The sequence below is a fragment of the Mesoplodon densirostris genome, chromosome 16, assembly GCF_025265405.1.
Source record: "Mesoplodon densirostris isolate mMesDen1 chromosome 16, mMesDen1 primary haplotype, whole genome shotgun sequence".
Taxonomy (NCBI): Eukaryota; Metazoa; Chordata; class Mammalia; order Artiodactyla; family Ziphiidae; genus Mesoplodon; species Mesoplodon densirostris.
Window position 1 is genome coordinate 52,872,609 of NC_082676.1, and position 23,732 is coordinate 52,896,340.

Here is a 23,732-nt window from a genome sequence, read left to right on the forward strand (position 1 = left end):
TCTTAGGACTCCAAGTGCCCCTCCCCATATCTATGTCCCCCTCTCCTTGTGTCACTGGCTAAATGACACCCAGCCCAAAGCTCTTTTTAGCCAACAGAGGCTGTAATGCATTTCTGGCTTCTGGGTTTGTGATCTGTTAAATGGAGGCGAACAATTTCAAACACCAAGAGACCTGGAAATCCTTTTTCTAGGAATGTATGTTATGGATGCATCTACATGGGCACATACTATCTTAGGTTCAAGACTCTTCTTTGCAGTGGTATCTGTAACAACAGCAACAAAAGAAGCTATGTGTCTACCCAGGCGGGGGTGGGGTAGGGACAGATAGATTGTGGGTCCTTAACCCAAAGGAATACTAGGCAGCTGGCAGCTTTACATATATTGACTCGGAAAGTGAAAAAAGCAAGTTTCACTACAAAGTGTATCATTCTATTCTTAAAAAAATGACAATGTCTTTGTGATTTATTTTGTGTTTATGTCAATGCTTTAAGAGCACTGAGAAACCTCTAGAAGGACTGTACACCAAACTGTTGGCAGTGGCCACTCCTGGGGATGGGATTGAGCAGGGAGGAAGACGTTATCTGTGATAAAAGAAAGGGGTGTGGGGAATAGAAAAATAAAAGAAACCCTTTTGGAAAAAAAAGAAAAAAGGCAGGCATGGTAGGAGTCTGACACCCCTCTCCCTGACCCCATGCCCAGTGGGAGCCACCATCCTGAATTTCCTGTTAATAATTTCCTTCATTTCTTTACAGCTTTCTATTGATACATGAATCCTGAAATACTATATTGTTGGCTTGGCCTGTTTTTGAACTTTAAATACATGCATGGTAATTTTGATATCCCCACCCTAACATTATGTTCTAGAGGCTCATCCAGACCAGCACGTGGAGGGTCCTACGCTGTGTTCCCTGCTGCGTAGACCTCCACTGTCGGAACAGACCACATTGTTGGTCCATTGGATGTTGGATGTTTGGATTGGTTCTGGTTTGGTGCTATTACGAACAACTTGCTGTATTTCTGCACAAGTCTCTATGGCCTCTACCTCGGGTAGAATTTCTGTGCGGTAGGGTATGTGTATATGTTCAACTTCACCAGCAAATGCGAACTCATTTTATTACATGGCTCTCTCACTAGCAGTTACATGGACAGTTATTATTCTCCATCTTGACCATCAAATGATGTCTCATCTTCAAACATGTCCTAACATGGCAGATGTGAAGTGGAATCTCTTTTTGCTTTTAATTTGCATTTCTCTCATTATTCATCAGGCTGAGCATCTTTTTATATGTGTGTGTATATGCTCTCTCTTTTTTATTTCTTTTATATCAGGGATTGGCCCTTTCTCTAAAGGGCCAGATAGCAAATACTTTTGGCTCTGTGGGCAGTTACTCAATGCTGGCGTTGTGGTCCCAAAGCAACCACAGTCAATAAGTAAATGAGTGTGACTGCACTTCAATAAAATTTTATTTACAAAAACAGGGAGTGGGCTGGATTTGGCCTGTGGCTTGTCGTTTGCTCTGACTTAGGGGATTTCTGAATTTGAGTACTTTTTGTATATTCCAAATATGAGTACTTTTTTGTGTGTGCAAATATTTTCCTTTAGCATGTGATATGTCTCCTCACCTAGTATATCATACTTTTGATGAACAGAAATTCCTATTTTAGTTATTTTTTTAAAAACATTGAACAAGATTTGCTGAAACTCAATATCAGCTTGGGTTTATTTCCCACCTGTCTTAAATATGATCAGGACCTTCTAGAAGTCCAGGGAGAGAGCATCTAATAAATAGGTGTCTAATACAGAGACAGATAACATCACCTCAGTGTGCAGAGACAGGCAGAAAATTAGAAGGTTCTGTGTGACAAATGAGCAGGAAAAAATCCTGAGAACAGAGAGCACTGTTCTTGAAGGTGGCCCACGTGCCCCATGTCTGAGCAACACTGCCCGCCCAGGTGAAGGACCCAGGAGGCCTCTGGCAATGGAATATTTACCCCACAGAAATATTGGAAGTACTCACCCGGTTTGATGGGCTGCCTGTTTGAGAAGGTCAGAGGCGCGACGAGGAATTTGGTTTCTGCGACTGGCACCCAGTGGTGGAGAATTTTCACTGTCCAGACCCCAGGCCTCAGGGGCAAGTTCAAAGGGGGCTTGTAGTGGGTGAATTCGGCAGTGGACTCAATCAGGATGTCGTAGGTGGCTGCGATGATGTTGACGGGATCCACCCAGACGACAGTCACAGTCACGTTGGGGCCCTTCCCCCATTTCTGCATGCCTACTGGCTCGTCCATGGGCCCCAGGAGACCCCCAAAGTTGCGAAAGAGCCGCTCCTTGGCATCCCAGTCAGTGCCGACCTGAAACAGGAGAGCGAGTTCTGAAATCACTGGGCCTCTTAGGAAGGAAGGCCTAGGATACTGCTTATTGGGCTTCATATACCCATATAACAGATGAGGAAACTGAGGCTCCAATTAAGTTACTTGCTCAGTAACTTAATGTTGGACAGGCAGTAAGCAGAAGACCTGGGATTTGGACCTAGTCTGAAGGATTATGAGGCCTGTGGTCCATTTCACTAAACATTTGGGCCTCCTGTGCCTACTGTGTGGTGTGTACATGGAATGAATGAATACCTGCTTGCAGGCCATTCCATGGAAACATACACCCTGCCACTCAACGGGTGCAGCTGATTTCCACTTTGGTCACTGGCTTTCCAGATAATGTGCCTCTTTTTGGTACAATCATTCTGAACAAGAGTGGAGCTCAGGATTTGGAGCTGCCCTATTATAAGCTAGGAAACATGAGGGTCCCTTAGTATCACCGATCACTTGCAGGAGTTCAGATAGCTTTCCAAGGAAGAGGCAGCTTTGGTTTCCCTAAAGCATTCTGAGCTGGACTCTAGGGGTAGGAGATGGTTGTACAATATGCATCCTTCCTGCCAGCCAGCGGGGTGTGTGTATGGCTTTGACCCCCCAGGAATCTGCTCTTGGCTTCCATCCTTCCCCTTTTGCTGCCTGCAGTTTATTCTCCACCCAGTAACCAGAAAGACCTTGTGAAATGTCCTCTCACTGCTCAAATCCCTGTGGCTGGTCCCCTGCTGATTCCTGGTGCCCAGCACCGTGCTTGGTACACAATCAATGCTCCATCAGTCACCTGTCAAATGAATGCGTGAATGACTTGGCAAAAAATGAATTAACCACATAGATCCCTGATACTGAGCTTTGATACTATTTCAAGTCAGATTAAATTAGGGGCTCTTCTCTCCCTCAGGAGGTTTAATATAATGTTCTGAAGACACAGCGTGTGGGTACATGGTAGCAGGTGAAGAGCACACTACAAGGACACTGCTGCTGTGGTCCTTCCGTGAGCAGCGTCTCTGATGTGTGTGTGTGCAGGTTGGGGTGCAGGTGTGGCTAAACATGTCTACACCCTGAGTAGACGTCACATGTGCAGTGCAAACATGAGCTGGTTTACTTTCTCGTTGTTCAGGCCACAAGTTACTATACCTAGGACACAGGGCTCCACGGCTAATATTTACCAAGAGCTTCTGGTGTGCCAAACCTACTGCTAAGTGGGTGGGTGCATCGATTTGGCTAACATTCCCAACACCACTGAGGGGGGACCCTTGACATTATCCTCACTTCACACATGAGGAAACTGAGGTTCAGAGCAGTTGGATGACTAACTCTGATCAGTGAGGGGGACTCAGGAAGTCTGACCCCAGAGTCTGGGTTCTTATTCACTCTTTATATATTGCCTCCCATTCACTCACTCACCCACTCATTCATTCATCATACATCCGTATGAAACATATGTGCCGGGTGCCTACCACCTACCGGGGTGGTTGTAATACGTGCAAGTTCACAGGCCCACAACCTGCTTCAGGTTTCCATCTTTAGGCCAAGATTGGCCTTGAGGAGCTGTCCTAAGGGGCAGCAGAGGGAGTCATGCTGGGACAGAGGCAGCCGTCCCTCCCAGCCTTGGGAGATCTTGGCCTGTTCTGCCACCCTGCCACCCACTCCAGGTACTGGCTCCTACTGAGGACCCCTGGGGCCTAGCACAGCAGCTGAAACACAGGAGGAATGAAAACAACGCTGTCTATTGAAGAAATAAATGAATGAGTGGGCAGGATGCAAGCTAGGCCTCAAAGTCAGAGATTGTTCTAGAGAAACCCGATCCTGCGACCTCCATCCATACAATCCTTTCCAGCTCCTTCCCACTGTTCGTGAGTCCAGTCTTTCCTCCTGTCCTATCCTGCGAGGTCTGGTCCTTTACGATCCGACTCCAGCTTCATCTCCATCCCTCTCCCTCCCCTCTAGTCCCCCCTGCTCCAGGCCACCCTGGAACACTCTCGGCGCCTCTGCCAGAAGGGCTCTCTCTCCCCTGATCTTCCGTCCACACCTGGCCCTCTCTCGGGCTCAGTCTTCCTTCCTTCCCCGCCCTCCTCTTGGCCAGTTCATCATCTAGCTCTCAGCCCAGGTGTCACCTCTACCTGGAAGCCTTCTTTGCTTACAGGCACCCCTGAGGTGCTTGTCTAAGCATTTGCCCAGCATAGCTTTTTAACCTATCTATCTGTCTGTCTATCTATCTATCTGCTTTGCGCAGTATCACAACTTCTAATTTACACATCTCTCTCCATAGCTCAAAACTGTCATGTGAATAAGAATATATACATATACATATGTGTGTGTGTGTGTGTGTGTGTAACTAAATCACTTTGCTGTACAGAAGAAATTAACGCAACATTGTAAATCAAATATACTTCAATAAAATTAAAAAAAAAACAAATTGTCAACTGCATGAGGGCAGGGACTACATCTGGCTTGTTCACTACTATATCACTAGTGCCTAAGAGTGTTGAGCACGCAGTGGGTGCTCAGTATCTCTCTCTCTCTATCAATCCATCCATTATCTACATATGTCATGAATGATTAGGGGCCGAGCACATGGACAAATGGATCAACGATCACAAAACCACTCTGGGGTCCTACTTACCGAAGGGATGTATGACCTGTTAGGGGAGTGGGGGGCCAGTCCAGAACATCATCTTTTGATCCCCCAGTGAAATGGGGGTGAACAAGTCTCCTAAGCCTGAGTTCTAAAACCAAGATAACCCAGGTGGAAGAGTTATGGAGCAGCTGACAGTGGGAAACTTGAATGTGTCCTGTATCTAGGAGAGGAGGAGGAAGTCAGCTGCCGCCTCCAAACATGAGGGGAGGTGGGGCTGCCCGAGAGGGACCCCACTGCTGTCACATCATCTGTGGCCCTCAAGATCTTCTCACCAGGCCTCATTGTGGAAGTCCACTGCCATTCACTGCCAAGTGGTCAATTACTCAAATTTAAGTACGTGTTGAAGTTCAAGCTCAGTATACTGGTCCCAGCTTCAAAGTCACCAAGGCTTCCTTCCCACTGCACCTAAAATGCAATTCAAACTTCTTTCCAGGGCCCGCGAGACCCCTCATGATCTGTCCTCTGGCCCCCCCGAGACCTTCCTCCTGCTCACTGGCCACACTGGCCTTGCTGCTCCTTGAGTATGCCAAGCTCCTTCCTGGAGCCTCAGGACCTTTGTGCATGCTCTTCTCTTGGAAGATCCAAGAATGTTCTAGGTCTTCCCACCATTGATTCTTTTACAGGTTTCAACCCTAAAGTTATCTCATTAGAAAAGCCTTCCCAAATGAATCGTTCCATCAAATGTAACCCAGCAGGACTCTATGGGGCCTTCTCCAGACAGATCCTCCTAGGTCCTCCACCTGCCTCTTGTCTGGAATAAAAACTTTAGCCTCCTAGGCCTTCCTTGAGTTCCAAAGAATAAATTTAATTAGAGAAGTGAGAAAATTCAGAAAGAAAGGAAAACAGTCAAGTGAGACAAAATAATAATAGTCTAGTCATTAAACAAAGTCAAGGACCTTTTAGTTCCTCCTCAAGGGCTATAGATAATATCCTGAGCCATATCCTTGAGCTGTTTTGCAGATACTGAAATCCCCAACAGGAGGAAGAAGTTAACTGTATGCTGCCCACAAGCACTAGATCCCAGACGGGTTGCAACCAGGAGGTTTATGATGTTGACTCCTGATTACCTCACCACCAGCCAATCAGAAGAATGTCCATGAGCTGATGATGCACCCAACAACCGCCCTCCCTCATCCTGTCTTTAAAAAACTTTCCAGAAAAACCATCAGGGAATTTGTGTCTTTTGAGCATTAGCTGCCTGGACTCCTTGCTTGTTGCCCTAGAATAAACACTGTGCTTTCCTTCACCACAACCCAGTGTCAGTAGATTGGCTTTACTGTGCTTGGGCGAGCAGACCCAAGTTTGGTTTGGTAACAGAAAGCTGTCCCTACCAGCCTCTCAAGTCCTCAGGAATCACATGAATCAAGTTTTATTTTCTTTATATTTGCCTTTAACTGGAGCATTTTTGTTCATTAATTTGCTCACTCATTGGCCGAGTGCCCCACTAGACTGCAATTCCACAATAACAAGGGTCTAGTCTGTCTGGTACACTACTGCCCCTCCCACACCTCATGTATTGTAGGCACGTGGGGGCTGCCTGCTGAAGGAATGAGCATCTTTCCTCTAAGCCACTAACATGGGACTCCCAGGGATGGAGAAATCTGAGCTATTCAATGACACTGGCCGCCTGCCATGAGCCAGGCCCTACGCAAAGCCCTGGGACAGTGCCGACCCAACGGAGGTTCTCAATAGCCCACAAAGTGGCCCTGCAGTTCGTTCCCCACTTCTTGTCCAATTTTACACTGTTTGCCTTAAAACTAAGGGAAAAAAGTCAAGATACAAGTTTCAGGGTTCCCTGCATCACATGCTGTTACTCTGCCAGAGGTCAGGGTGGTTCCCACACCAAGGGCACCAGAGCTGTAGTGGAAACCCTCATAAATCACTAGCCACGGAGTGGCCAACATCCATCACTGCCAGAAGTGCCCAGATACCCACTGGCAGGCTGATAAACAGGGAGAGCCCAGCCACCAGGCATCCATCTCCCTAATGGGACATTAATGTCTTCAGTTGGCCTCTTGGGCCCCCAGCACAGACTCCAACTGGGACAGCGACTAACTGCCCCCTGATGCCAGTAATTTATGGAGTGGGCTCCCATGGGAGCTCGGATCCAGCCAATCCATTTGGAGCCTTAACTGAAAATGGTGGCTGAACAAGAAACTTCCACCCATGCCTGTTCAGTGCCCATCCAGTCAGGCACAGGTTGGCCAGGCAGGGCCAGAGGGACTGGAAAAGGACCAGCAACTCAGACACTTCCTCCCACCCCACTCCTGACCTTGAAGATTCTCCATATTCTAAAACAGGATTCTTCATCCCTAACCCAGCAGCCAAACGCATTGGGAATGCTGAACTCTGGGAATGAATCACCTCTTTAGCTTCTTGTTGACGTGGGGAAGTTAGAAATCAGGTGCTGGAGTTTTGTGTGGGCAACACTCACCAAGCTTGATCATGTCTCCCCTTCCCACCAGCATCACTACCCAAGCACATACACTCATTCATTCAGAAATCTTATTCAGCATCTACGAAGGCTGTGGACTCTGGTATGTGCTGAGGGTTCAGCAGTGAGCCAGTGCAGCAGTCTCTGCTCTCTTGCAGACAATCACCAAGTGATCAGAGGAATCAACAAGATCATTTGAGATGGTAAATGCTAAGAAAGAAATAAAATAGGGGGGCTTCCCTGGTGGCGCAGTGGTTGAGAGTCCGCCTGCCGATGCAGGGGACATGGGTTCGTGCCCCGGTCCGGGAAGATCCCACATGCCACGGAGCAGCTGGGCCCGTGAGCCATGGCCACGGAGCCTGCGCGTCCGGAGCCTGTGCTCCGCAACCGGAGAGGCCACAACAGTGAGAGGCCCGCGCACCACAAAAAAAAACAAACAAAAAAAGGGATGTGTTGGGTGTAGAAATGTGGCATAAGTGGGTGGGCATGGAAGGCTTCTCTGAAGGTGCACTATTTGGATTTAGATCAGAATGAACAACAACAACAACAAAAAAGGTGAAAACCTGGGGACAGTATTCTAGGAAGGAGGACCACCATGTGTCAAGCCCGAGGCAGGACCAAACTTGGCATGTTTGACAAAGATGCAAGAAGAGTGAGCGGGAAGGAGAGTGGTCCTGGATGAGGCTGGAGAAGCAGACAGAGGCCAGATCACATAGGGCCTTTCAGGTCTCGAGGTAGGGCTGATGTTACAAGGGTGGTGTTAGATGAATCCATCTCCCCAGGCAGAAAAATAACTAAAAGCCATTGCAGTCCTGGGGAGGTAGGAACTGCATTCCATGGATCCATGCATCAGACCATCTGTCCATCCACTGACACCTCCGTCCATCCCTCTATGCATGCATGCATCCATTCACTCATCCATTCAATGACTGATCTGGTGCTTACCTTGAGTTAAACCCTGTGTTAGGAACTGGGGAAACAAAAGCACAATTAAGCATGGGATTTGTGGCCTAAGAGACCTGGATTCAATGTTGAGCTCTTCCACTTCCTAGCTACGATCCAGAAAATCACGGACTCTCTATAGGCCTCAGTTCTCCAATCTGTAAGATGGGACTCATGCCACAACTTCATTAGGAAACTGATTTGTTACTGGTTTATTACTAACATAGGTTTAGGAGGAATCACTGGTTAGGGTGAAAAATGAAAAGGAATAGAAGTTCTACTATAAAAATACACGAAAGCTCCAGGTTGGTTGGTGCGCTGACACTGACCACCCTGAACCTTCTCCAGGCACAGGGCCGGCTTATCGTTGGGCCTCTTCAAGTCCTCTTCTCCTCCAGCTCCAACTACAAGTGTCAGAGCAGAAACAGAACCCAGCACGTGGACTGCCAGAGGGGACGCCGTGTGATAGTTTCTGGACTCTTACCTCAGAAAACTGAAGCCTCCCAAAGTCGCTGGGTGGGCTGGCGATCTTGAAGACCTTCTTTGGCATCACCCATGTCTCTAGGGTCTCGAGTTTGCTCACGGCCAGATTGGTAGCATGATGCTTGATCAGAAAGCCCTGGAAACGGTCAGCAAGGAAGTAGAGGTGGACAGAGGCTGGGTGGCCCATTGGATAGTACCTGAAAAACATGCACAGGCTCATGCAAGCTCATGGGTCAGGGCTGGACATGTGTTGGATCACAATGGGGTTCCCCACCCATCACTCTGATCCTGTCCTTAAAATAATCCCCATTTTATACAAAGCTCACTATATTCCTGAAAGCTGCTCCCTGTGTTTCTATGATCTCAATAACTGTTAACAATAACTTTTTACTGATCATAAATGTAAAACATGCTGACTGTATGAAAGTACAATCAAGAAAATAAAAATGACTTTTTTTTTTTTTTTTTTTTTTGCGGTACACGGGCCTCTCACTGCTGTGGCCTCTCCCGTTGCGGAGAACAGGCTCCAGACGCGCAGGCTCAGCAGCCATGGCTCACGGGCCAAGCCCTCCGCGGCATGTGGGATCTTCCCAGACCGGGGCACGAACCCGTGTCCCCTGCATCGGCAGGCGGACTCTCAACCACTGCGCCACCAGGGAGGCCCAAAATGACTACTTTTGATGCTTCTTTCCATAGATGATGTCAATTCACAGACATTCATTGACCCTCCAGTGCTAGGTACTGAGAAGTGACAATGGTGTGCAAACAATGTCATCGTGACATATTTCTTTTCAGCCTTATTTTCTACACACATATTTACATAAATACTACATAGCTGGGACCATAATATACACACTGGCTATATCCTGCTTTTGCTTCATAGTATTTCCTGAGCATTATCATGTCTTTGAATAGTCTCTGAAAACATGATTTTTTTTGGTGTGTGTATACATTATTCCATTGTATGTAATACCATGATATGGAAATATAATACCAAATATGGTATTATTATATCATAGAGAAAGTTCCCCATCATTGGGTGTTCAACTGGTTTCTAACTTTTTGCCATTCTAAACAATGCTGCATTAACCATCCTTGAGCAACAATGTTTTGGGGAACATCTTTCTTCCTCTCTCATCTCCAAGGGGCTCTTGATGTCTGCTGCCCAAGTTTATCAGAAACATTGTACTGATTTACACTTCACTGTCCTTAGCAGTGGCACTGGGTATGGTCCTTAAAAATTATTGCCAAACTGAGATAAATTCATACATACACAAGTAGGTAGCTCATTTTAAGATGCATGCCTTTGATCCACAAAGGCTTCTGGCTGAAAGGGGCAGGGAAGCTAAGCAGAGATGTCCAGAGGAGGGGGGAGTGAAGAGAGAAGGAGGGAGGAGCCTGGGCGAGCCCAGCTCTTTGTCCTTCCTACTTGTAAAATGAAAAGCTGTCAGCTTCTGCAGCGTGTAAGGTGCATGGTACTTAGAGGGTGCTTGTGGTTCCTTAATGACAGCGTTCCACAAATCACTGTCCCTCTCAGCCTTCCTTTCCTCTGGTCCTGCTCTGGAGTTTAAGTCTTTATGTCTGATTATAACAGTTAGGAAAGCCGCCTTCCTGTGTTACGCATCTCCTGAAATCACTGCCTTGTTATCAGATGCCTTCGGGGCTTTGAGAAGAAAAACCTGTACTGTCTTCAGACTGCTTGCTGGGCATTCCCGGCCCACGCAAGTCCACTTTGGTCTGACCTTGGAAGCAGAAACCCCTCCGTCTGGACTGTGCTGCAGAACTCGCTGCCATGATGGAATGTTCTGCATCTGTGCAGTTCAGTTCAGTAGCCTCAGCCACTTCTGACAACTGAGCCCTTGAAATGTGGCTGGTGTAACCAAGGAACTGCATTTTAAATTTTAGTTAATTTAGACTTAAATGTCTCCTTGTGGCTAGTGACGATTGTGGACAGCATAGATGGCATTGTGAAAGTGTCCTGGGGACCGCCTGCATTAATGTCTGCAATTTGTCGCCTCTCCTGTCTCTTTCCCATGTGACTCTGTAGGTTTCCTTGCACTGATGAGGTGAGTCTATTCCCCCATCTCAAATCTGCTTTGGCCAGAAGAGGAAGGGGTATCATGCCAGTTCTGAGCCAGGGCCCCAAGTAGCCTTGCACATTTCCACTCCCTCTCTTTTTTTTTTTTTTTTTTTTTTTTGCGGTACACGGGCCTCTCACTGTTGTGGCCTCTCCCGTTGCGGAGCACAGGCTCCGGACGCGCAGGCCCAGCGGCCATGGCCCACGGGCCCAGCCGCTCCGCGGCATGTGGGATCTTCCCGGACCGGGGCACAAACTCATGTCCCCTGCATCGGCAGGCGGACTCTCAACCACTGCGCCACCAGGGAAGCCCTCCACTCCCTCTCTTGCTCTTCTGTGATCACCATGAGAGCACGCCTAGACTAGCCTGTGGAGGGATGAGACTCAGAGCAGAGCCGAGCCACCCCAGGTATCCCAGCCGAAGCCATCCTAGATCCGCCAACCACTCCCAGCCAAGACCTGCAGCTGGCTGCAGATGCAGGAGAGATGCCAGCTGAGCCCAGGAAAACTGCTCAGCTCACCTGCAAACCTGAAGGCTCTGTAAATGCTTATCGTTTCAAAGCACTGATTTGGGGCTTGTTACACGACATTACTGCAATAGGTAAATAATAGGTCGTCAGTGTTTGTTCTGTAAGGTTGTCAGTGTTTGACTAGTGAAGGTGGAAGAAAAGCAGGAGAGGTTGTTGTCATGGGAGTTAAAAGAAGAAAGTGTTTCCAGAAGGCGGTGGTCAGTTGTATGGGGCGCTGCTAAGGGGTCAGGCAAACAAGCAATAGTCAAGTGCCCCAGAAATCTAGGAGTTAATCTTGGGTTGCTCGCTTTCCTTTATCTTCTTCCAAGAAATCCTGTTTTCTCCACCTGAATCCATCCTCTACTGTCCTATGCACCGCCAGCATCTTGGTCCAAGCCAGCATCACGTCTTGCTGGACCTTTGCAGAAGCGTCCTTACTCGTCTTCCTCCTACTTTTGTCTGCTATAACTGATTCCCATAGTAGCAATATGCATCGTCCCTTCCTTAAATACTGCAAGGGGTTTTGCTTATGCTTGGGTAAAACCCAAACTCCTTACCTGGCCTAAAAACTCCTGCCTCTTTCTCCAGCCTCATTGTTTCCCTCTGTCCCAACCTACCACCTTCGAGCCACGTGGACCTTATTTTGGATTCTTGAACATGCTAAGCTCATTTTCACCTCAGGGCCTTTGCATAGGACATTCTCTCTGCTGCAGATGCTCTTTTCCTCTTATGGTTGCATGGTTGTCTCTGTCTTATTTTGCTTAGATGTTACCATCTCAGAGAGACCTTCCTTGACCACTGAACTTAAGTCGCCAGCTCACTGCTGTTACTTGAGTTTATCTTCATTCTTCATTCTCTATAGATCTTTTGTTCTTGTTTCTGTGAGCTGGGGTACTGCCTGCTTTCACTCTAGAAGGGGAGGGCCTTGAGCTCGGGGCCTGGTCTGTCTGGGTCATGGCTGAGCACCCAGTGCCTAACACAGCCTGACACATGGTAGGTGCTCAATCAATACTTACTGTTTGAGTGAAGATTCTAGAAGGATTTTCTCTTGAACCCTTTGCTTCTGAGGTACATCTAGGGAGCCTGTAACCCAGGACTGAACACAAAGCCCACTGGTACCTCCTCTAGACTCTATATGGTAATTAAGTAATTAAGACTAAGAAGAGAGTTGTAACGAGATGCCAGATGCAATACAATAGAACCTAAAGGATGCCTCAGGTGCATTCACTTGGCCCAAAGGTGTTTTTACTTCTTATTTAAATGAGGTGGGTATTAAAAAATTTAGGAGACTCACACAAAATTGTGGATTTCTGATTTGTCTTGAAAATTCAGGAGATGTGATTGGCAACTCCAAGGGTACATTCCCACAAGGAATGTGCTGGATGTGCTGGAGGGCAAGGATATGCTGGAGTTCAGCACCGGGGCCCCAGGGGTCCCTGGTTTACAGGTCAGCCCACCCTGTGCTGAGGATACATGCTTCCTGCCTGGCCCTGATGGCATTTGAATTTGAGGACATGTAATAAAATACTGACATCCTTATCTCTGAATGGGGCTCAAAAGAAAACTTTCAAACTGCCATTTTGAGATTTTCTGCAATGAACAAATGTTATTACCTAATGAGAAAAAAAATGAATAAACATAATTTTTATGAAAGGTTATACTATAGACTAGAAAGACACAATTTGCATGAAATGCCCAGAGAAAATGAGACTCCTGAAATAAAGTTTTCACTTGCTGTTTCCCCAGATAGCCCAGGGGTAGAAATTTACTCTTTTTTGCCTTTTGGGACAAGGGTCCTTTGTCCTGATTTATTTGCAGGCTCATATTCATAAATATATATTGGCTTTGCCCACAGCAAGGCACAATGGTTCCATTATAATAGCACAGGGAGATCAGTTCGGTGCTTTGTGACCACCTGGATGGGTGGGATAGGGAGGGTGGGAGGGAGGGAGACGCAAGAGGGAGGAGATATGGGAACATATGTATATGTATAACTGATTCACTTTGTTATAAAACAGAAACTAACACACCATTGTAAAGCAATTATACTCCAATAAAGATGTTAAAAAAAAAAAAATGTGGTAGAAGCCAAAGGATTCCAGTCCTGAGGCAACTTGATGGCTTGCTTAATCCCAAAACAAATACCAGGCGAAAATTTCAACAACTATAAATCAATTGGAGGAATCTTTTGAAATTTCCTAAAAGATTATTTACCTTATAAATGCTATGAAGCCTGGGATTAAAAGTACTCTTAAACGGCATTTGCCTCCCAAGCATCGGGCACTGTGCCATCTACTGGGGACACATACTGTGGTTCCTCGGCCAGGGATTCTAACCCCGGACTAGCAGGGGGAAAAGACATTCACCAACGACCTTGGTCCAAGACACTGCTGCTAAGTGCAGTGGGAGTGTTGGAGGCTACTTTGGGCTCAGGAGAGGCACAGGGTGGGCTATCAGGGGAGCTCTTAGCAAGTTTCACAGAGGATGTGGCACCTGAGATGACCCTGGAAGACTGGGAAAAGGTAGAATGAGTGGAGACAGTGGGGACGGTCAGCAAAGAACAGAGCAGAGGAAGCGATGAACAGTTCATGTAACCAGTGATGGAGCATGTAGCTCACACAGCCGGCTCCCTATTGGCTGCTTTTGGCAGTTTAAGAATATTGGCAACTAAGATACCAACAACAGCATAAACATGTACCAAGCACTTCATATGTAAAATACTGTTAAAATGGGGATAATAATAATAATAATACATAACTCATAAGGTAGTTTTGGAGGATTACCCCCTTTAAACCTCCCAACACCATATGCTGTAAGGCTTATGATTACTCCCATTTTACAGATGAGAAAACTGAGGCTCAGAGAGGTTCATGACTTGTCCAAGGTCAATAGCTAGTAAGTAGAGTGGAGTTCAAATAGCAGGTCCTGGGTTCCTAACCCATTCTGGTCTCCCTTTAAACTAAATCAGAACCTGCAGGGAGAGGAGAAGGAAGGCTGAGGGAAAAACTGTTGCAGCCCTGTGGAAATCCAGCTGGCCTGCATGCATGGGGCCCCATGTTTTCAGAGTTTTAGGGAACAAAATGGTTCCTTTCCTCTCTTTCTTCTGTTCTTGAGAAGAGGGAAGAGCGGGGCAGGGAGGGACACATAGAAGGCTCAGTGGAGAAAGACTGATAATAATAAATTTTTTTTCTTTGTTGTTTAAAGAGGAAGGTGGGAGGCAGAACAAGAAGGAGAAGGAGAGTGGCTAGAGGCACTTCTGGGAACCCATCCTCAGGAAATAATCAGAAAAGAGAAGGGGGAAAAAAGAGGCTTTCTGCAAAAAGATACTCATCAGAACATTATTTACAATGGTCCATTACTGACAATAGCAACAGGAAAGGGCTGAATTAAGCAAACTCTGGAATTCCTACTCAGTGGAATACTAGTGGCATTAAAAAGGGTCATTATCCTTACGGAAGCTGCAGAGCAGCAAGGAGAGGACGGGCTGGTATTATAATGCCGAGTGAAAGAAGCAGGATACCAAATCCTTGCTGTCATTATGGAAATATCTGCAATGTACATTGCTAGAGAATGGAAGAGAAGGTACACAAAATGAGAAGGGTTGATTGGCTTAGGGAAAGGCAGGGGAGAGATGGGGTTAAGTTGAATCATTTTCCCACCTTCCGTCTTCCATTCATATATTCTAGAACATTCTTTCCTGAAGTGTCAACTGGTACCCACTAGTGGTAGGTGAGATGATTCTAAAGGGTACATGAACATTTTAAATAATAGTTCTGCCTTTTTGTGATGTTTTTGGTTATGTTTTTAGGTGTAACAATGATAGTATGGCTACATTTTAAAAAGGAGTCAATTTTCAGAGACAAAATATGTATGGGATTTGCTTCAATCAAACTGATCTGGGACGCGGGGAAGGTGAGTGAAGGCGCACATGAAAAGGCATTGGCCGGGAGCTGGTAATTGCTAGAGCTGGTGACGAGAGATGGGGTTACACTGTTCTCTCTATTTGGTGTATATTTGACATTTTCCATAATAAAAAGTAAAAAAAAAAGTTCTGTATTTTCATGATTACTTTCCATGTAAAACAAACATAACTATCTAACACGGTGACATAAAGCTTCCTTCTAAAATACATATATTTAGCACAAAGAATGAGTCCACAGAAAGGAAATAATTAGGTAAATATTAGATCTGCTATCCTGGGAAGGTTAAAGGGTGACGAAGGCTTAGACAGGAAATGCTCTGAACGCTGGGATGTCTGCGTGGATGATTTTAGGGAGAAGCCTGGGTGGAGCTGCAGCCCCTACAGAGGAGGACGGTCCCTCGTCCCTGGCCCCCTGCTCCCTGGCTCACCTGCAGCTGTTCTCCCCGGTGTCGTGCAGCAACAGCTCCGCCCGGCGGAGGCCCAGGCGGGAGAAGGAATGATACAAGGTCAGTGTCACGTCGCTCAGGCTGTGGATGCCGTCAGGCTCATCGTAGACATTCTCCCAGTACGCGCGGAGGCCCGGGGTGCCCGCGGGGTAGTTCCCATACAGGTAATAGTCCAGCTGCCCAATGATTTCCTGATTCACCACGGCTTCGAACTTGCGGGCAAAGAAGGTGGGCCGGGCTGTCTGCTGCGCTCGTGAAATAAAAAGAACAATGTCAGCAAGTGGGGATGAGGGTAGGTGGGTATTTAGGAGCCGGGCTCTGCAGCCAGCCTGCCTGGATCCACATCCCAGCTCTGACACTTACGGCCCTCTCTGTTCTCAGTTTCCTCATCTGTAAAAAGGGTGTTAGGATCGAATGAGTTAACATTTGTAAAGCACGTGAAGCAATGATGGACATGTAGTAAGCATCATTTAAATATCTGTGAAATAGGGGCTTCCCTGGTGGCGCAGTGGTTGAGAGTCCGCCTGCTGATGCAGGGGACACGGGTTCATGCCCCGGTCTGGGAGGAGCCCACATGCCGCAGAGCGGCTGGGCCCGTGAGCCATGGCCGCTGAGCCTGTGCATCCGGAGCCTGTGCTCCGCAACGGGAGAGGCCACAACAGTGAGAGGCCCGCGTACCACACACACACACAAAAAGAACCAGGGTTGGAAAGTGCAGGATCCAATGACCTGCAGGGCTGCCTCGGATGCCTGCAGACGCTGGCTGGAAGGCGCGGCTCACCTGGAAGCGGTGAAAGTCCTGTGGCTTGAAGTCGTTGGGGGAGCAGCCGCACCAGTCCACAATGTGCTTGTACTGGCACTTGCAGCCCAGCTTTCGGTTCCAGTTGGTGATGCGCAGGTTGTTGTCCACCATGGTGTCGCAGTGGGGACTGTTCTCCAGGACCGTGTGGAAGAAGGACTGCGGGGCAGAGAGGGGCCAACCTGAGACCTCGTCCAGCCTCCCTCGAGTGGGCTGGGGTGAGGGGTCCTTCCCGAGGGCCACCTGACAGTGAAGGGACTCTCCTGGAGACTCAGCTCTTCTCTCTGCAAATGGGGTCAGTGCCAGTCCAGGCCAACCAAGGGTACCCTGGAGGTTTTGTCCAGGATGGCTTAATGCTGCTTAGAAGTTACTGCTCTGAGTGTTTCTCTAAGATGTCTCTCCCCAGCAGCCTAGAAACTGATTTCAAGACATCTCTTATCACCCAGAACATCCTCTGTCCGCTCAGCAGAGAGAGAGAAATTCCCTTAGGGTATGTCAACACATGGGGACCCGAGAAAAACACTGGGACAAGTTTCTAGAAAACCCTGGGCCAAAAGGGCTCTTGATTTTGCAAATAGTTAGACCTGAAACCAAAGAGACTCAGGTCTGAGATATCTTGAAAACAAAGACTGAAGCTCTGGAATTTCACTCCTGGGAGAGGGAGGCCAGAATCACGGATGCCCTCCTGCCCTGGTCACTGGAGTAGCGACTACAACACTGGGAGGGGAGGAGGTGGGGGTCCATTGGGCTTCCCACTGTCCGTGGTGCTGAACCAGGCGCCGTAATCTCCCCCTATTCCTGAGGCTTGGTCAACCTCTCCTAGGAATCCAAGAAAGAGGCAATGCTGAGAGTGAAAAGAGAGACCAGAGAAGAGACACATGGTTGGAGCTGCTAAAAGAGAGAGAGATGGGGTGTGTGTGTGTGTGTGTGTGGGAGAGAGAGAGAGAGAGAGAGAGAGAGAGAGAGAGAGAGAGAGACTGACTTCTATTTGGACAACTGTTTTATAACAACCTCAGATACCAGGCAGATAGGTTCTCCCCTGCTCTCTGCTTCCTAGGGAAAGCTGTTGGGGAACACGTGTCTTCCTGTTACAAATTCATGGCACAGCCTTCAGATTTCTTCTAAACTGGTCCCCTGGAGGTGGTCTGGGAGAAGGGCAGGACAGAAAGGCTGGGATGGAGGAGGTGGGATCTAACAGGGATGCTGGAGTGAAAAGTGCCTGTGTGCGCTGGGAAGTGGGTGATGGTTGGGACAGAGAGAACCAGCATTGGGATGGGCACCTTGACTAAAGAGCCAAAGCCCCAAACAGTCTCTTCTCAATGGGTGAGTGGACAAAAGGAGGCTCTATCCACACCCCAGCTGCCCTTCTGATGATGTTAAATGACATGCCTGTGAACCTGCATTTTAAGCTTGAATTGTCTACAAGCCCACAGAGGCACATATTCTCCATCAAGCAGTGAGGGAAAGTACCCAATTATCGATTGCCCTGTGTCCTTCTGTAATGATACAGAAATTCCCTGTAAGATAATGGATGAGGAGGTTATCAGAATTGATAGAAAAGGTGATTTTCGCTGAAATAGGATTAAAAGCTGATTACTTAACGTGTGTGCAGAATAGCAAAACCTGGCCCAGTGATGACAAGCCCATCATCCCTCAGGATTGAAGTGGGCAGTCAGCCTTACTCAGAGCTTGGCCTTGCCCCAGATGTCGGTGAGGGATGTGGAAACCATCAGATGAGTTGCATTGTCTTGTCTGGCCTAGAAACACACAATCTGAGTGGTCCAGAGATGGGGCACAGCCAGGAATGGTGGGCCATTCATGGGAGGTGTTGCAGGCACAATAGAAACAGAACCAGCTCTGGAATTTTCTGAAGTTGGAAATTAGGGTGAAAGTGAATTGGAGGTCAGGGAGCTAATCTAGAATCTCTCAGTCCAGGTCTGATAAGAAGGCTGCTGGCACGTCAGGGGCAACACTTCAGCACTGAGTCCCTACCCATTTCCAGATGGGGCTGGGGCTGTTTCAGAATACCCTGCAATCTTACACAATAGGACTTCTGAAATAGGCTGAATGTTTGTGTCCCCCCAAAATTCATAGTTTGAAATCCTAACCCCCAATGTGACAGTGTGAGGAGGTGGTGCCTTTGGGAGGTGATTAAGTCATGAGGGTGGGGTCCTCATGAATGGGATTAGTGCCCTTATAAAGGTGACCCTCACCCCTTCTGTCATGTGAGGACCCAGCAAGGACTGTCAGTAGTCAGCCTGCAGCCCAGAAGAGGGATCTCACCTGACCATGCTGGCACCCTGATCAAGGACTTCCAGCCTCCACAACTATAATAAGTACATCCATTTTATTGTATTTTGTTTTAGCACCCTGAACTAAGACAGTTTCCCATCCTGAGGTCTGAAAAGTGGGGAAAGACTTCCCAGAGCTTTTCAAATACTTCCAAAAGCCGACAGGAAATGCCGAATCCCAAGCATTTGGACACAGTGACTGTCAATGCAGGGGGCTAGTGCAAACCCAACAGAAGCCCTGGCTTTGGGATCACTGGAATTTCTGGTGTGACTGATGAGGCCAAAACTACTGTCTGTCAGGGAATGATAGAATACTATTCAAAATTAGAAAAGGAATTCTTGGGTTGAAAAGTTATTACAGGATTGGTAAATGTGGAGGATCTGTCAAAAGTTGATGTGGGGGGCCTCCCTGGTGGCGCAGTGGTTAAGAGTCCGCCTGCCGATGCAGGGGATACGGGTTCGTGCCCCAGTCTGGGAGGATCCCATATGCCGCGGAGCGGCTGGGCCCGTGAGCCATGGCCGCTGGGCCTGCGCATCCGGAGCCTGTGCTCCGCAGCGGGAGAGGCCACAACAGTGAGAGGCCCACATACCGCAAAAAAAAAAAAAAAGTTGATGTGGGTGTTTCCTGAAAAAGCCAGCATATACAGTTGTGCAGGTTACACGCTGCACAATTCTAGGGGGCGCCATTGTTATTGTAGGTATGAGAGCTTTGTATTTATATAAATAACAGTTTTCTGAAAAATGGCAATAAAGTGTCTTGTTTTAACAAAATCAGTATATGGTGATGGTTTTACGATCAATGGGAGCCAAGTGTCTTGAGGAAGAACTGCCTTTTTTACTTTACATCTTTAAAGATGTTGTCTAGATTGCTGGTGGCAGCATTGTGCATCTACTCCAAACAACCTCCATGTAGACTGGAGGGGACCAGGGGCCCTGCTGTGACAGCAAGGTCCCTGGTAGCCAATACAGTTCCCCATCTTCCTCTGGATGTTTGGAGGACAACGTATTGAACCCTGTGTGGCTTTGCCAAAAATTCAGCAAAAATTCAGCATCCACTTTGCTCCAAAGGCTAGAGCCAACCCCTACCTTCCTCAGGGATTTTTTCCTGGATACTCACCTCTGCAGGAAGCAGGGTGTAGGAGTAGAATTGCTTCATTTTGGTCACCAGATCGTCTGTGGAGAGCGTCACATACTCAACAAACTTCCGGTTTAGCAGGAACCAATCTGAGCCGCCATCCACGGCAATGCCCTCTGGGATCCGCCGGTCCCCCAGGCGCCACATGTGGGCATCACACTCCAGAAAGAGCCGGTCCAGGCCCTGTTTCCGGATGAACCTGGGCAAGACAAAGTAGTGCTTAGCCCTGAAAGAGCGCCACCTAGAGTCCAAATGAAATGGCACAGTCTTGGCAATAAAGGCACTTATTGAGTACTTATTGTGTGCTAGGGACTGAGCTAGGGGCTCTGTGTGTAGTTTTTCACTTGATCTTCACAAGCGAGGCTAGTGTCTATAACCCTATGAGGTAGGTACTATTATTATGCCCATTTTACAGATGAGGACACAGAAGCTTAGAAGGAGACTTGCCCACCCAGCACAATTAGATGGCAATGATCATCTGCTACATCTGCTTCCTCTTTAGAGAACTTTTGAAATCACCTTTTCATGCCATGGATGCCTTGGCAGTTTGGTGAATACAGCCTATGGACCCTCATCTCAGAATAATGCTTTTATTTTTTTAAATTATTTTTTAAAAATTAATTAGTAACTTAAGTATAGTTGATTTACAATATAGTGTTAGTTTCAGGTTACAGCAAAGTGATTCATATATATATATATATATATATATATATATATATATATATATATATATACACACACACATATATATATACACACACATATATATATTTCAGATTCTTTTCCTTTATAGCTTATTACAGTATATTGATATAGTTCCCTGTGCTACACAGTAAATCCTTGTTGTTCATCTATTTTATATATAGCAGTGTGTATCTGCTAATCCCATACTCCCAATTTATCCCATTGCAGAATAATGCTTTTAAATGCATACAACAAAAATACACAGGGTTACAAAATATTTTCAAAAATACCAAAGTGCGGGCTTCCCTGGTGGCGCAGTGGTTGAGAGTCCGCCTGCCGATGCAGGGGACACGGGTTCGTGCCCCGGTCCGGGAGGATCCCACATGCCGCGGAGCGGCTGGGCCCGTGAGCCATGGCCGCTGGGCCTGCGCGTCCGGAGCCTGTGCTCCGCAGCGGGAGAGGCCACGGCGGTGAGAGGCCCGCGTACCGCAAAAAAAATTAAAAAAAAAAAAAAAAAAAAAAAAAAAATACCAAAGTGATGATATAGTAATTCACATGATTCTTGATGCACACATTAAAATGAGTATTACAAAATATTTTTTAAAACACCACATTTATGATAATTACATGTGTTTCCTTTTTAACACATTTAATAACAAGGTCTTGTCATAGGTCTAAAAACTACTGTAATTTTGAAGAAGAGGTGAGCATATATGACATTTAGAAGTGGTTGCATCAATTATAATGCGATTTGAAAATATGTGATTCCTGGGCCTTTCCTGGCGGTTCAGTGGTTAAGACTCCACGCTTTCAATGCAGGGGGCATGTGTTTGATCCCTGGTTAGGGAGCTAAGATCCAATATGTCACATGGCATGGCCAAAAAAATAAAATGTGATTCCTAACAGTAACTGCTAATACTGTGGTGGTTTGTTACATTTTGCCTACATTTAGCTAGATTTCAGTTAGAGTTTAGTGAAAATTAAGATCATTTTCTTCCTATTCAAAGTCATAGACCCCTGAATTCTATCCATGAACCTCAGATTAATAACTCCTGCTCTAGGACACACACACACACACACACACACACACACACACACACACACTTGGGATTCTGCTAGCCAGGCAGGGTGGAATTGGCATTTCCTAATTTGTAGATGCAGAAATCAAAGGTCAAAGAGCTGGTAAGGTGGGTGTGTTGGGAGGGTAGACAGAACTGGGGCCAAGCTCTCTGGCCAAAACTCTCAGTTCATTTGCAGTTAGCATTAATTTCGCACCTACTATGTGCCAGGCACGTGCTGGCCTTGGTGGGAGGCAAGGAGAAGTGAGGATGGTCCCTGCTCCTCAGGAGCTGGTTATCTCGTTGGGAGTTTATAGTCTACAGGTCTCCCCACCCAGGGATCTTGCTGCCCCTCCAGCTCATACAACATGAAATCAACCATTTTAAAGCATACAATTCAATGGCATTCGTTCATTCACAATGTTGTGCAATCGTCATCTCTACTTTCAAAATATTTTGTCACCCCCAAAGGAGACCCCCATCCTCATCAGCAGTTACTTCCCATTCCCCCTTCCCTCCAGTCCCTGGCAATCCATCTATGGATTTACCTATTCTGGATATTTCTTATAGATAGAATCACACAAGTTGTAGTCTCTTCCACTTAGCTTCGTGTTTTCAGGGTTCCTCCACATTGTAGCAAATAATGGGGCTTCATTCCCTTGTTTCTGTCTGCCCAGCATCCATTCTCTGGGAACCACACCTTGATTTTATTTTGGACAGTTGCTCACCCTCAACTCTCAGTTCACTTGGTTTGTCTCACCCCCAGCACCAGGGGTGGGGACACAACTCAGCCTGGTCAATCAGAGTATTCCACCTGCTTGGCTGCCATAATTGCTTCATGGATGGGCAAGCAACTCAAGCTGAGTCTGAGACTAGGTTCTGGATTTTTGCTGGAAATACTAGGAAGGAGGACTTTTCTAGGGGAATTTTTTCTGGAAGAATGTAAGCTGAGGGCTGCGGACAGCCATCTTGTCACCATGAGTATAGAGGTTGTCTGATCATGAAGGTAACATAGAAGAGAAGACAAAAAAAGAGAGACGGAGAATGGGAGGAAGGGAGAGAGGAAGTAAGGGAGGGGGAGAGACAGACAGACAAAGCCTTGATGACTTTGCTTGAGACCCTGGATCTTGCTATACCTGATTCACCCCCAGACTTGACAGTAAAGTGCTTAAGGCATTTTAAGATGGGATTCTGTCACTTGCAATTGAAAAAGTGCTGACTAATACATTCCTGAATGATTTCCCCTTTATCGTTACCGTGATGAATGCAAATGTTCTTAGGCTCCAGATAGGGCAGGTAGCCATGGCTGTGGCACATTAATGCCACCTCTTCCACTAGAGCAGGCTGCATCCCCCACTGTGTGTCTAGAGGTCTTTGTGCCTCCATGGCAGACCTCATCTCTGTCTTCACATTAGAGTTACCTGTCTCCTCCGAGGTAGATGCTGTGCTCACTAGAACTGATCTTGGCTTCCTCCTTTCTGCCTACCTTACAGGTCCTGGAAGAGTACAAGGCACCTGCTCAGGAAAGGTCTATGGTGATGACCAGACGTCAGGGCATAGAAGCTGGAGATAGTCCCACCCTGTTGGTCATGCTGAATTCTACAAAGAATCTCTCCCATTGGGCCTCCCACAAATCCACCAAAGGGAACTGCCTGAAACCTCACTAATAAACCCACATCCCTAGCACTTTCTTCTGCGTAAATAGAGGACCTGCTTCTTGACATTAGTCACTCACTGAGCATGATGGTGTAATATATTTAATTCTTAGCCAAACTGATGCTAGTGTAATAAAAATGGTAACAACAATGACGCTGGTGGTGAACGGACTTAATTCTGCTAAAATGTGCTTTTCATCTACATTGCAGTGTGGCTCGACCAGTAACCAGCTGGGTGAATTTGGAAAATGATGACCTTGACTCAGTTTCCCCCATGGGAAACTGACAAAGTTGG

At 47.0% G+C, this 23,732-nt stretch overlaps 1 protein-coding gene across 1 annotated transcript in view; it reads right to left on the reverse strand.

Annotated features, from left to right (window-relative positions):
- The window catches only part of XYLT1 (xylosyltransferase 1), a 301,015-nt gene that overhangs the window by 8,499 nt on the left and 268,784 nt on the right, over positions 1–23,732 (reverse strand). Inside the window, exons 7-11 of the mRNA XM_060120268.1 lie at positions 20,023–20,239; positions 16,597–16,773; positions 15,798–16,060; positions 8,863–9,058; positions 2,019–2,352 (exon numbers count right to left, since the gene is read on the reverse strand). Of these exons, the coding sequence (XP_059976251.1) occupies positions 2,019–2,352; positions 8,863–9,058; positions 15,798–16,060; positions 16,597–16,773; positions 20,023–20,239 (1,187 nt within the window). The remainder of the gene's footprint in view (positions 1–2,018; positions 2,353–8,862; positions 9,059–15,797; positions 16,061–16,596; positions 16,774–20,022; positions 20,240–23,732) is intronic.